At 42.4% G+C, this 13714-nt stretch overlaps 1 protein-coding gene across 3 annotated transcripts in view; it reads right to left on the bottom strand.

The window, feature by feature from the left end:
- Positions 1–11901: 11901 nt before the first annotated feature.
- Sh3bgr (SH3 domain binding glutamate-rich protein) overlaps positions 11902–13714 on the bottom strand; it is a 39966-nt gene continuing 38153 nt past the window's right edge. For 2 of the 3 annotated variants that reach the window (XM_005375772.2, XM_005375771.2), the window contains 2 exons: positions 13338–13471; positions 11902–12397 (listed from right to left, as the gene is read on the bottom strand). In XM_005375772.2, the coding sequence (XP_005375829.1) occupies positions 13358–13471 (114 nt within the window). In that variant the 3' untranslated portion in view covers positions 11902–12397; positions 13338–13357. The remainder of the gene's footprint in view (positions 12398–13337; positions 13472–13714) is intronic. The other variant, XM_005375770.2, reaches the window with a different exon arrangement.

Here is a 13714-nt window from a genome sequence, read left to right as displayed (position 1 = left end):
AGCCTGACACTGCATCCAGTGGCCCCCGGTCATCTGCTGAAGTCCTTTCATCTTTATGACATCTTGGCCCTAGTGAGGGGTCTGCACTTCCAAAGACAGGCTGAAGCAATAACACCAAGAAAAATAGGCACTTAGGAATTAACCTAACCAAAAAAAAGTGAAAGACCTTTACAAGGAACACTAAAATACTCTGAGAAAGGAGTTCAAAGAGGACATCAGAAAACAAAAAGACATCCCCTGTTCCTTAAGGCAGAACCAATACAGTTTAAATGGCCCTACTTCCAAAACTGACTTAGAGATTCAACACAACCCCAATCAAAATACCAACAGCATTCCTCATGGAACTAAAGAAAATAGTCCTAATGTCCAGGCATGATGGTGAGCGACTGCAATCCCAGTACTTGGGAAGCTGAGAGAGGAGGAGTTCCACACTAGCCTGAGCTGCATAGTGAGTTCAAGACCAGCCTGAACTACAGTCATCCCTCACTATGTTGCGGTTCACTTATTGTAGCTTCACTGTATTGCGGGTTTTTTTTTAAAAAATACATTTAATTCTGTACTGCGGAGTTTTCACTATATTGTGGGATTTTGCAGTATATAGGTATTTATATAATATTTGTGATTTTAATTATTTTTGCCCAAAAAATTTAAAACAATATAAAAATATTAAAAATGTTAATTTAAACATATTAAAAGAATATTACATTGAAATAAAACACAGTATGTATTTAATTAGTGATGAATACGGTACTGTACACAATGGAAATGCAGTAGGACACTACCACTTGTGCAAGTTTGCCAACGTGAGATTGCACATGGCACACTATTGGCTGATGAAATGGAAGGCGACCAACCACAGCACTGTGTTCTTTATCCTGGGTGCTGATTGGCTCAGTGACAGTAGCATCTGTTTGCTCTCCTGCACTGTGCCCATATGTTCAGCATCTCTCCTTGTCCACTTCACATTGAGTACCCATGTAGAATTTTACATGTTGTTAAAATTACATAGGTGTATGGGTGTGAAAAGTGTTTAAGAGCATAGGAAGTGTTCATAAGGGTGTGGGAAATGTTAGTAAGAGTGGGAAAGGTTTATAGGAGTGTGGGAAGGGTTTATAAAGCCTTAAATATATCTAACTAATAAAATAAATATAACAGCACTACTTGGAGAATTTTTACCTATTGCAGGGGTCTCTGGAACGTAACTCCTATGACAGGTGAGGGATCACTGTACATAGCAAAACCTTGTCTCAAAAAACAAACAAGTAAAATTTCCCAAAATTTATTTAGAAAAAAAAGAGGCCCAGAATAGCAAAAGCAATCCTGTGTGACAAGAGCAAAGCAGGAAGCATCACATTCCTGGATTTCAAATTACATTACAAAATTACAATGATACATATTTAAAGAAAAAAAAGAACATGGTACTGGCATAAAAGATGGGCAGATCAAAACAACAGACTAGAGGATGCAAAAACAACTCCAAGCACATTGTACTCTTTGATCTTTGATGAAGAGGCCAAAAACATACACTGGAGGAAAGACAGCCTCTTTAATAAATGGTGTTGGAAAACTGGCTGTCCACATGCAGAAGGCTGAATCTACACCCATATCTCTCACCATGTAATAAATGTTAAAACAGAAATAGTTAATCTGCTGGAAGACGGGGTGGGTAAAACTCTTAAAGTCATAGGAACAGGCAAGGACTTTCTGAATAGAACCCCAGCTGCACAGAAATAGTACTGAGAAGCAACAAATGAAATTGTGTCAAATAAAAACCTTCTGCATAGCAAAAGAAACCCCCAACAGAGTAAACAGACATCCTACAGAATGGGGGAAAAAATCACCAACTATTCCTTAGACAGGGGATTAATATCTAGAATATATAAAGAACTCAAAAAAGTTATACCCCCAAATAAAAGACACAGTCAAAAATTTGGCAAGTGAAATGAATAGACACTTCACAGAAGAAGTACAAATGGCCAACAAATACATGAAGAAATGCTCAGCATCTCTGGTCATTGGAGGAATGCAAATTGTAAAAAATAGCACTGAGGTTCTATCTTGCCCCAGAAAGAATGGCTATCATCAAGAAATCAAATAATAACAAAAGCTGGAGAGGATGTGTGAGAAAGGACCCTTTCACACTGCTGGTGGGAATGTGAACTAGTACAACCACTTTGGAAATCAGTATAGAGATTCCTCAAAAAACTAGAAATTCTAGAAAACAAAACTAGAAATTCCAAAAAACTAAAAGTAGAAATTCCATTCAACTGCGTTATAAAATGCATGGTTATTAAGAGTCTCCCCCCTGCCAACCCTGGTCACTGTTAATATACTTTGGGAAGGCGTCTGACAAGTGATTTGAAAATACAGCAGGATTCTCCTCGCTTTCTTGGGTTACCCCTTTGACCCTGTTGTAATGGACAGGCTTAACCTGATACCTTCTTATTACCTGAAAAACAAGTTTCAGAACGCCCCACTCTCTCTATATAGATAGAATTCTCAGGGCCCCACTTAGGGTCTCTACTGGACGCTGCTTCCTCACCAGGCCTCTGAACATCATGGTCTGGATGTCAGCTCTGACCTACCAGCCACATCAGAGGCCTTTTTAAGAATTCTTCTCAGCAGGAGGGCAGCAATGAGTTAATCTGCAATCACGTCCCTCCAAGTCAGAGAAAAATTATACTTGATTTAATAAACTCATCCGTAAACTTACCAGGGTTCTCTGAGAAACTGTCAAACCTTTCTTTACAGAGACACGCCTGTTACCGAGAAGGGAATGTGTACTCTGATAATGCTCCCCGCCCCTCCCGACTCCTCCTGTGATGGGAAGGGAGGCCCCTGAGTGAAAGGGTGCTCCATGGTTTCCTGATCTCAGTCCCACTGAGGACACGATTGCTAGGGCAGGAGCTGGTGAGAAGGAGGTGAAGGAGCCTCTGCCTCGCTGAGGGGACAGACACAGCAGCAGGGGAAAGAGCGCTGTCTGCTGGCTGGGATACAGAGAGGGGGCCAGTATCAGGCACTATGGGCCCCACACTGGGCTTGGGGAGATGCAGATCCCCTCCCATAAGGTGCCGATGGAAAGCAGGGGTCTGTGCGGATGCCTGGGTCGGGTGCTGGGGGTCTGTGGGGCGTGAAGGCTGCAGCCACACAGATCCAATAAGAGGTCCCAAGTCTAGGGTCCTGGTATAAACTCATAAACACCTGAGTGTTGGGGCTATCCCACCGCTTCCCTTCTTTTTTTACAGAAGAGGTCTCTCCAGAGAATGGGGTTAGAATTTGGAGACTCAGTCTTCGGCCAAAATTCTTGGTTCCCCAACTTATACTGAGACCAAGCTGTGTTACAGAAGATCGGCCTCTTTTTCTCTAAATCACCCTCTTTAGGGTGTGCTTATGCCACAGCCTGACCACAGGCTGGGACATGCGTGGTCAGTGGAGCCGGCAGCTGGGTGCGCTCGTGCGGTGGTGTAATTCCCTGGCCTCCCTGTGACTGCCTTCAGAGGCCCCAGTTTGGGGCAGGTCTGGAGAACAGCTTCAGGGATGCAGCCATCACTTGAGGGCAGCTTCTTGGCCAGCTGCATGGTGTCAGGGGCTTCAGGGTTTCTGCCTCTGGCCCTCTTCCCACGTCTTCACCACTATCACGCTCAAGGACTTCAATGTGGGCAAGACATACCTGACCCACCGCTTCTGTGCTGGCCACTTTCCCCAAGCACACTGAGGCCATCACCAGGGGAGATGTCCAAGACAAGTGGCGGACACTGGTGCATCGAGACCCAGTTATAGGACACAGCAAGACAAGAGCAGTTCCGAAAGAGCATCGTGCAGCGCTATTACCACAATGTGCACACCAAGCACATTCATGTATGGCAAGACCAATGTGGCTGCATGTCCACCACTTGCCATCTTGGATAGGGAAGCATGAGCAGCATTTGTTAGCAAATGACATGGATTCTCGTTGGAAATGAATGTGACTGGAGAAGGGCCAATCAGGTGCCCACAGACTGGGCACAAAAATGTGCTGCCACCCACACAGTATACCTTTGTTTGAAAACTGCTAAAAACCCCAATGCTATTGACCACATGGAAGCTACATTTAAGACCTTAGCTCATAACCTGTAGAGCCACAAACCATTAATACTTAGTCAAGCCCCGGATAAAGGAACTGCCCAGAAACAGGAAGCAGCACCTGCAGTCACGTGCTGGTGCTAAAGGAGTCTTTATATCCTAGTTCTGACCCAAGAAAAGTGTGACAGTGATAGGTCATAAGATTCAATCTCACATGTTAATGGACTGTCCTGATACTTTACTATGTATCCTGTGTGTTTTGTGTCTGTTCAGGAAGGTTTGTCACTGTGACACCAGGAAAAAGTTGGTTTTCATCTGAGGCTGAGAATAAAGGAAAGCTAGGATGAATCCATCCATCTTCCCATCAAGCACCCAGGGCAGGAAGCCTGGGAGCCCTAAGAGTCCAGCTCTCCCCATTCAGGCTCCAGGGATGGAGCAGCAGACATTGTTTGGCCCACACCTGCTGACGTGTAAGCCGATATGAAGGTGGATGAAGTGACTTTATCAGGTGCTTTCTTTTTCATTTTGGTTTCTGCAAACAGAACAAAACTAGTTAAAAGGAAGAGTTGTAATGTGGAGGGAATTGATAAATGCATCCTGGTATCACTTACTCTCCCATCACCCCAATTTAGTGACTAAGTGTTGGACGGGATCCTATGAGTCTGCACGTATTTCTGGAATGGTGTTGTGTTATCCACTTCTACATGGTCACAACAAAGTAGTCCTCCACTGCATGAAAGCTAAGTTAGACCCTGAAAACGTTTGTGTTTGTCTCTCAGTGATAAAAAAAATTTTGACATTTTTTCACCCCCCTTTTATTTTGAATTTAAGATATTACACGAAGAAAATGGCACACTTGCTTATGAAGCTGCAGTGCTAACATCAATGGAACCAAAGCTGTGTGCTTCACATGACCCTGCGCATTCACTGACGCAGATCATTTGCTGCCCTTGATACATTCAGAGGAAATTAAACCTAAAGATGATTGTACTTAAAATATTTAAAGAGTGTGGGAAGCCATCCACAGCTCTGGCCATTACAAAAATGCAAACTAAAATGACCCTGAGATTCTATCTTACCCCATAGTAGAGCAGCCATCAAGATGTGGGAAAGGAGAAAAGAAGGAAGGGAAAAGAAAAAAATACATATGTATATACACACAAGATAGCTAAGACATTTATACTACTAATTTCTTTCCCTTTCACAATATCTATTGTAGATTTTGGATCTTATTTACTCTTTCAGTTCCTTACACCAGGCATATAATACGATGTTTACACATGCACATCAGATTTATTTCACTTAGGAGGATAGTCTCAAGCTGCATCAATTTGCCTATAAAAGCCTTGACTTTATCCTTCTTTGTAGCTGAGTAGTAAGCACTCTATTGTATAAAAATGCCACATCTTTTTTATCCATTCCTTAATTGATGGGCATTGAGGTTGTTCCCAAGATTTAGCTATTACGAATTTTGTTGCTATAAACATGGATGAACATATATCGCTGTGGTATGATGTTTTTAATTCTCTGGAAAAGGAGAATAGCTGGTTCAAATGGACCTGTAATCCTACTTTTCTGAGGACTCTCCACACTGATTTCCACAGTGGTTGTACCAGTCTGCACTCCCCCAGTAGTGGAGAAAGGTTCCTTTTTCCCCATAGCCCTGCCAGCATTTGTTATGGGTTGATTTTTTTATGATAGCCACTCTTTCTGGGGTGAGATGGAATCTCGGTGTTGTTTTAATTTGCGTCTCTCCAATGATCAATGATGTTGAACATTTTTTCATATATTTGTTTGCCATTTATTTGCATTTCTTCATCTGAGAAGTGTATATTCATCTCAGGTTCCCATTTCTGGATTGGCTCTTTGAATTTGGGGGGCCTGCTTTTTTTCAATTCTTTATATGTTTTAGATAGAAGTCCTTTGTCTGAGGGACTATTGGCTAAAATTTTTTCCCACTCTGTGGGTTTTCTTTTCACTCAGTTGGTGATTTCTTTGGGTGTGCAAAAACTTTTTAATAAGATGAGATCCCAGTTGTTTGATTCTTTGAAGTATTTCCTGTGCAGTTCAGTTTTTCTTCATGAACTCTCTGCTACCCCTGTCTTCAAGACTTCTACCTACTTTCTCTTCAAGTAGATTGAGTGTTTCTCTTTTAATATTTAGATCTTTGGTCCATTTGGATGAAAGTTTAACACATGGTGATAGACATGAGTCTACTTTTAGTCTTCAGCATGTGGAAAGCCAGTTTTTTCAGTATCATTTAATAAAGAGGCTTTCTTCCAATGAACATGTTTGGCTTCTTTTATTTATTGTAAAAATAAAAGGAGGAAAACATTGACAGACAGACAACCTTTTACAAAATAACAAAAGAACAGTACAGACAATACAGTTACAAACAAAATGGTAGGAAATTAACAATACTTCTTGTATTACATATTGATATCTTCAAAGTGGTTTCTCAGGAAAACAGGTAGAGACATGCAATATTGATCAATCAAGGACTCATTGACAGTTTCTTTCAGCAAAGAAATAGAAGACAGTAGAATGTATGTAAGGTGGCTGAATGTGTTTGTAGTTGTGTCTGCATCTTCTAATTTGTTCTATCAATTCTTGAGTTTGTTTGTGTTTTTTTTTTGCCACTACCATGCTGATTTTATCACAGTAGCCTTGCAGTATAATTTCAAGTCAGGGACTGTGATGCCTCCTGCCTTGCTTTTGTTTCCCAGCATTGCCTTGGCTATTCTAGGTCTCTTCTGGTTCCAGATGACTTTTAGGAATGTTTTCTCTAGATCTGTGAGGTATCCTAATGATATTTTGACCAGGATTGCATTAAATCTGTGTAGCAGTTTAGGGAGTATGGCCATTTTCACAACACTGGTTCTTCCTATCCATTAGCAAGGAATATCTTCCCATTTTCTGATATCCTCTTCGATCTCTTTTTTCAGAGTACTGTAATTTTCATTGTGTGGATCTTTTACTTCCTTTGTTAGAGTGGTTCCTAGGTATTTCATTTTTTGGATGCTATTGTGAAGGGTGTGATTTCCCTAATTTCTCTCTCAGAGAGTTTGCTGTTTATGTACAAGAATGCTATTGATTTTTAAGTGTTGACTTTGTATCCAGCTGTGCAACTGAATTTGTTTATTAAATCTAGAAGTCTTGGGGCTGGGGATTTAGCTCAGCCACAAAAGCGCCTGCCTGGCAAGCGCAAGGTCGTGAGTTCGGTTCCCGGTACCGGAGAAAAACCGGGAAAAAAAAAAAAAAATCTAGAAGTCTTTTGGTGGAGTTTTTGGAGTTTTCTACCTAGAGTATCATGCCATCTGTGAATAATAACAATTTAAATTCTTCCTTTCTTGTCCTTATTCCTTTTATTTCTTTCTCTTGTCTAATTGCTCTGGCTAATGTTTCCAGAACTATATTGAATAGGAGTGGTGATAGTGGACATCCTTGTCTTTGTTCCTGATTTTAGAGTGAAAGCTTTCAGTTTTTGTCCATTTAGTATAATGTTGGCTGTTGGTTTGTCAAAGATGGCTTTTATCAGATTGAGGTAAAGATCATCTATTCTGATTTTCTGTAGGGTTTTAATCATGAATGAATGTTGGACTTTATCAGAAGATTTTTCTGCATCTATTGAAATATCATGTTATTTTTGTCTTTGGCTCTGTTGATATGGTGTACTATATTTATTCATTTGTATATGTTAACCATCCCTACATTCCTGGGATGAATCCTACTTGGTCATGGTATATAATCTTCTTGATGAGTCACTGTATTCTGTTTGCCAGTATCCTACTGAGAATTTTTGCATCTATGTTCATTAGGGAGATTGGCCTGTAGTTCTCTTTTTTAGTTGGATGTTTCTCTGGTTTTGGTATCAGGGTAATATTTGCCTCCAGGAATGAGCTAGGGAGTACTGTTTCCCTTTCAATTTCTTTAAAGAGTTTAAGGAGTGTTGGCATTAAATCTTCTCTAAATTTCTTGTAGAATTCAGCTGTGAATCCATCAGGACGTGGGCTTTTCTTTGTTGGTAGGTTTTTAATTACATTTTTTATTTTATTAACTGATATTGGGTTATTCAGAATTTTTATATCTTCTTGATTCAGCTTTGGTAATTCATACATTTCCAATAATCTGTCCATTTATTCTGTGTTTTCCATTCTATGAGAGTGAAGATTTTCAATGTAGGTAGTGATAATCTTCTGCTTTTCCACAGAATTTGTAGTGATTTCAGCATTTTCATTCCCCATTGCATGAATTTGAGTTTTTTCTTTTCCTTTTCTTTCATAATATTGGCTAGGGGTTTATCAATTTTATTTACTCTTTCAAAGAACCAACTCTTCAATTCATTATTTCTTCATATTGTTTCTTTGGATTTGTTTCTTTACTTCAGTTGCTATCATTTCAGAAATGTCAGGTGTGTGTCTTCCATTGTCCTCTATCTCACTGTCTCCTGGACTTATTCTAGGTGGGCCGGAGATCTTAGGCATTTTGCTTCTATGTCTTAACATTTTCTATTCCAAAAGTTTTTATTTTGCATTCTGTGTTGATCCTTGTAAGTTTTTGTAGTTGGTAGCTATATTACTAGTATCAAGGCCTCTCTAGGTAAAATTTTTTCTTTGGGGATGTCTTCTATGTGTAAGAGGTTCTTGGTTTGTGTCTGTCCCAAGATCCCACCTTTCCAACTAATTAAGAGTGAGATGTTGGTATCTGTTTGGATGTGTCCCCAGTCCTCTGGTGCTGGGGTGTGGTGAGGTTATTACCCCAGAACTTCCCAGTATTGTTACAGAAGTGAGAATGACTGGTTAAAACAGAAATGACATCCTAGCTAAAGTAATATAATTAGCAATAACAATAGCATCTAGCACAGTTTAGACACTGACAAGCTGTGGTAACTATTAATTTTTTATCTTTAACCATAGGAGCAAAATCTACAATTATATTACAGAACCAATCATAAATTGGAAGCTTATATGCAAAGTGGTTCCCCTTGGCAGAGCAGTTTTACCATGTGGTGGGGAAATTTAAGAAAGATAATGGACAAAACAAAGGTAACAAAAAGAAAGTAGAAGCCAGGCTGGAGGACAAAGGATGATCGTGCAAGCTTTGGGAAACTAGAGAAGAGGGCAGAAGAGAAAGAATAAAGGAGTGAGCAAGTGATTATATGAACTTGGTCTCTGGGTTTGGGGGATGGGATTAGTTTTCTGTGGCTGGATCTCTCCCTAGCCATTTAGAAAAGAGAAAAAAAGATAAGATAAAAGAAAGAGAAAGAAGAAAAAGAAATTTTAATAAAAATTTTAAAAAGAGAAAAAGGGAAGCCCCACCCACCTGCTTCTATTCTATGAGTCCTTGTTCCCAAGCACAATGTTGGATCAACTAAAGTACCTCCTGTTGGGGCCTATTGTTCCTGTTGCTTCTGACAGTTTCAGGTCATTGTTAGTCCCACCGTTCCATCCTGCGCATCCTGGCTGGGGCCCTACTGTGTGGCTGACATTTCGGTGGTCTCTGTGTCTTCAGCGCTACTGGTAGCTGCAGTGGGGGAGGGGACCGGACTCTGCGCCTTCCTGAGCTGGGTCTGATAGTTTTTTTAAAGGAGGGAATCTGTTTATGAGTTTTTAAATCATTTTTTACAGTAGGCCAATAAAATTTATAGACTTTCCAAGCATATCTATTCCTGTAGTAGTGTATGGAGCTTTTAAAAAGTAATTTAACTTTTCCTTTTTGTAAAAAGATAGTAAAAAGTATCCACTACTGTCTATGAAAGGGTTTATTTTTTTCACTTTAATATTTATACTTTAAAAATATTTTACTTCATTTGCAACAAATTACCATTTTATTTCTTTAGTACATGTTTTTATTTTTGAAAAGAAGATACCTACTGAATGGTGATGAAACTTTTAGATATATTCCAAAATATTTATACAACATTTCATTGTTGAAATCACTTCCAGAAATGGTGGCTATCTAACAAAAATTAATTTTTTTTAGGGGCTGGGGATTTAGCTCAGTGGCAAAGCCCCTGCCTGGCAAGCGCAAGGTCGTGAGTTCGGTTCCCGGTACCGGAGAAAAACCAAAAAAACAAAAAAAAAATTAATTTTTACGTATTTTATAAATCTGTTAATTTAACTATGAACTTTAATTGAAATATCTCAATCATTTTAGAAAAAGGAAGCTATCCCACAATCTAATGCAGTTAACTATTAATAACAATGCTTTCTTGAAAGTGCATTGCTAATATATGCTTCCTCATGAAATCTAAAGTTAAATAGGAGAAGCCATTAAAAATACCAGGAATCCTTAACCATGAAATAAATACAAACGTCTCATGAGACAGAGAAAATGAAGGTAGAGTCAGAAACAGAAGTTAGGTCATAGGACAGAAGATAAGGGCGGGTAGATCTGCATAGGTGGGCAAGCACCACAGAGCCAGGCCGGCCAGGAAGGGGACCTTACCAGTCTGCCTGACCCTGAAGCAAAGTTTCAGGCAGCTGCTTGTCATCCATGAGGAAGGTCTGTGCTGTTCATCACCACTGTCTGCCCTTTTCCTGGGGACTGTCAAGAAGGAGGTGTCCCATCTGGGTCACCAAAAATGCTACAAATCAGCCTGGGGATCTTTTGCTCAATTCTGATAGCAACGGCAAATCCACAAAGTGCAGATCTGCCAGGAGTCCTGATGTCACCAGATGAAACCAGCTAATGGTGCAGGTCAACAGTGGACACAGCCCACTGCTGGCCTCTGCCTCTGCCGGCCACCACCCTCTGTTGCTGGCTTGTAGTTCTGGTCTCTGCTGCTGATCTCATCGGATGCTGGTCCTAGAGCTCTCCAGAGCCCCTGGCATCTACTGTGCTTTCCTTTGAATTGATTATTCCATCCATACTACTCAAAAATACAATAAGAATCTCAAGCAGATTTATAGGATTTTTGGAGCCCACACAACCCAAGAAGTAAATCACAAGCAGGTTTCCAGAACCACTAAAACTGGTCTTCATTTTTATGGTTCACCATGTCATTCCTTACCAGTACACTGGAGTGAGCTCTCCTAGACCAACCTGAGAAGTAGCTCGGGAGGGTTGCTTATATAGCAGCTGTAGATCCGTGATTGGTCCAAGTGCAGGCCTGTGATTGGTGCAGCGCTCCAGGACAGCGTTGGCTGTCAGGGCCAGGATCCAGAGAGGGGCAGGGCTGGAACAGGGAATCTTCTGGAAGGCTGGCTGTGAGTGTTGGGGATGTTAACAGTGGGCCCAGACCCCTCCCTCCCTGGTCCTAGGCACATCACAGTGCTTCCTCCCTTCTCCTAAAAGGCAGCAACAGTGTCTGACGTGGAGAGGGACGGGGAGAGGGGCCATGCTGGTATTCCAGCTGCGTCCATGTTGGAGTGGAGTGGAGGAGACTGGCTGCTGGACAGCCAGGGAGGACATGGAAGCAAGATGTTCCAGTCCGTTGGGGCGGCAAGGGGAGCAAAGGGGCGGAGCGTGACAGCCACCAGCCAAGCCACAGCCCCCCAGCCCACACGGAAAAATGCAGTCAGGCCCTTCGCCTCTGCTTTGCCTGGAAGAACAGAAGCAGCTGCTCCTCCACTCTGAAATGTGCAAAGGGGCCCCAGGCTGCCATTGCCCTCATCCCTGCTATCATCCTTCCCCTGTGGGTAACAGAGCTACGGTAAGGTAAGGCTCAAGATGATGCGTGCACAGTAGTTTGTACAACACAAGACCATCGGCACAACTGGGGAGTGTGACCCCAACCAGTGCAACAAGATCATTCACCCCGAGGCAGAGGGGACTCAGACAGGCGGAGCTGAGACGTATAAAGGCAGAGACTATGAACAAAGAGACAGTAGGGCGAGATATTTGTTATTGATTTTTATTTATATGATTGTTCTCTGGGAAGCACTTCATTTCCAAAGCTAAGCCCAAGGCAAGTAGCATAAGGCACGTAGGAGGAAATCTGCCATATCGAAATGCTTTTGCCACAAAGAGAAGTTCTATTCCTTGTGCTCATTTGATTTACGGCACTAATAAGGTCTATGCATGCAGAGCAAAAAAAAAAGAAAATTAAAATAAGCAAAGGCCAAGAGTGCCAGGCACATGAAGCTATGCGATACTGTCTTCATATTTAACCTCACGTCAATACGATGGAGTAGCTCTCTGTGTACACACCCAGCCACCTCGGACAGTGCAAGTCCTCGTCGAACACCCAATGCACTAAGAGGAGTGCGTGCACTTCGAAGCAAAGTATTTCACTGAATTTATAGGGAAACATGTGAAATGTTGTTTCACGATTTGAAATGTTGCTTCATAACTTGAAATATTGCTTCATGGCTTGCAAGGTTCCTTCACGATTCTAAAAGAAAGGGAAAACATCAGGGAGAAGACAAAGAGAGAAAATGCTCACCACAGTGTTCCTTATGCAGCCTCGGTAAAGAACAGTGTTGCCTTTTACCTGATAAACCTGCCCTTCCTGCCTCAGAACAAAGAAAGGAAAGCAAGTTTTTCTCATGGAAAACCAAGGCGCACTTCTAACCTTTCTCTGTACCAACACATACTGTCATAGGCAGCTGAGTTAGATAGAAATATTATAGGCAGTCAGACAGGGTCAGGCCCTTGAAGGAGCCAATATGGAAGACAAGATACCTTGTGAGTGGAGACATAGTTGTTGTGGGCCAGACCTCAAGACAAAAGTCTAAACAAATGCACCCACATACCTCCCTGGGGATGGACATCAGGGATTGATATTCTAAATAGGTAGCAACCACCTTGAAAAAGCCAGGAAGAGTCACTAGTCCAACCCCCTACAGGAAAAGCCCCTGTTCTGTATTCATAGCCGCTTGCTACATGACTCATTTCCCCCATTTGATCCCAATTTAATCAGTTTTACCTGAACAATAGTTTTGTCCATTTTTCCCCTACCTTGGACCCACCTCACCTGATGGTTCTGTTCTATAAAAGTCTCTAGAAAAGACAGAGTCTTGGGTAACTCACGTGGGCCCCCTTTCTGTCCCTCTCTTGGACAGAAGCTTTCTTTCCCTCAGTAAATATATTCAGCTCTTAACCTCCAGTGCCTGTGCCTTCCCTCAGAGGACCGCGACCAGCTCCTCCGCCCACAGTGGCCAAGTCGCAGGGACCCTCCACACCCTCCGCCCAAGGCATGGGTGCCACAGAGGCCACCAGCGGGACGGAAGCCCACGCAGGCAGTGCAGCCTGCCAGGGAGAGGCTTTGAGCTAGGGCCCAGCTGCCCCCAGCGCCCAGGGTGTGACAGGGACAGCACAGGGACCCCAGCTACCTGAGGGCTATGAGGCCAGCCTAGGAGTCCTCACCCTCCTCCCCTGGCTCCTCTTCTCCTGGCTCCTCTTCTCCCGCTTCGGCCTCCTCGCCCCCGGCCTCCTCCTCTGCCGCCTCCTCCGGGGCATCCTCTGTCTGTGTCAACAAAAGTCACTCCGTTATGGAGACAGATGTGTCAGGTCCACAGATACAAGGAGAAACAACAGGACAGTAAGAAATCCGCAAGGGGATGGGGGCCTCCTGATAACACACACTACACAGCACACAGCACACACCCAGACACACTGCACACCACACAGAGACACGCTACACATCACACACCCAGACACGCTGCACACCACACTCAGACACGCTTCCCACCACACACCCAGACACGCT

The sequence above is a fragment of the Chinchilla lanigera genome, unplaced genomic scaffold, assembly GCF_000276665.1.
Source record: "Chinchilla lanigera isolate Chin_1 unplaced genomic scaffold, ChiLan1.0 scaffold00006, whole genome shotgun sequence".
In the NCBI taxonomy this organism is placed as follows: Eukaryota; Metazoa; Chordata; class Mammalia; order Rodentia; family Chinchillidae; genus Chinchilla; species Chinchilla lanigera.
This window is presented reverse-complemented; position numbering and strand designations above follow the sequence as displayed.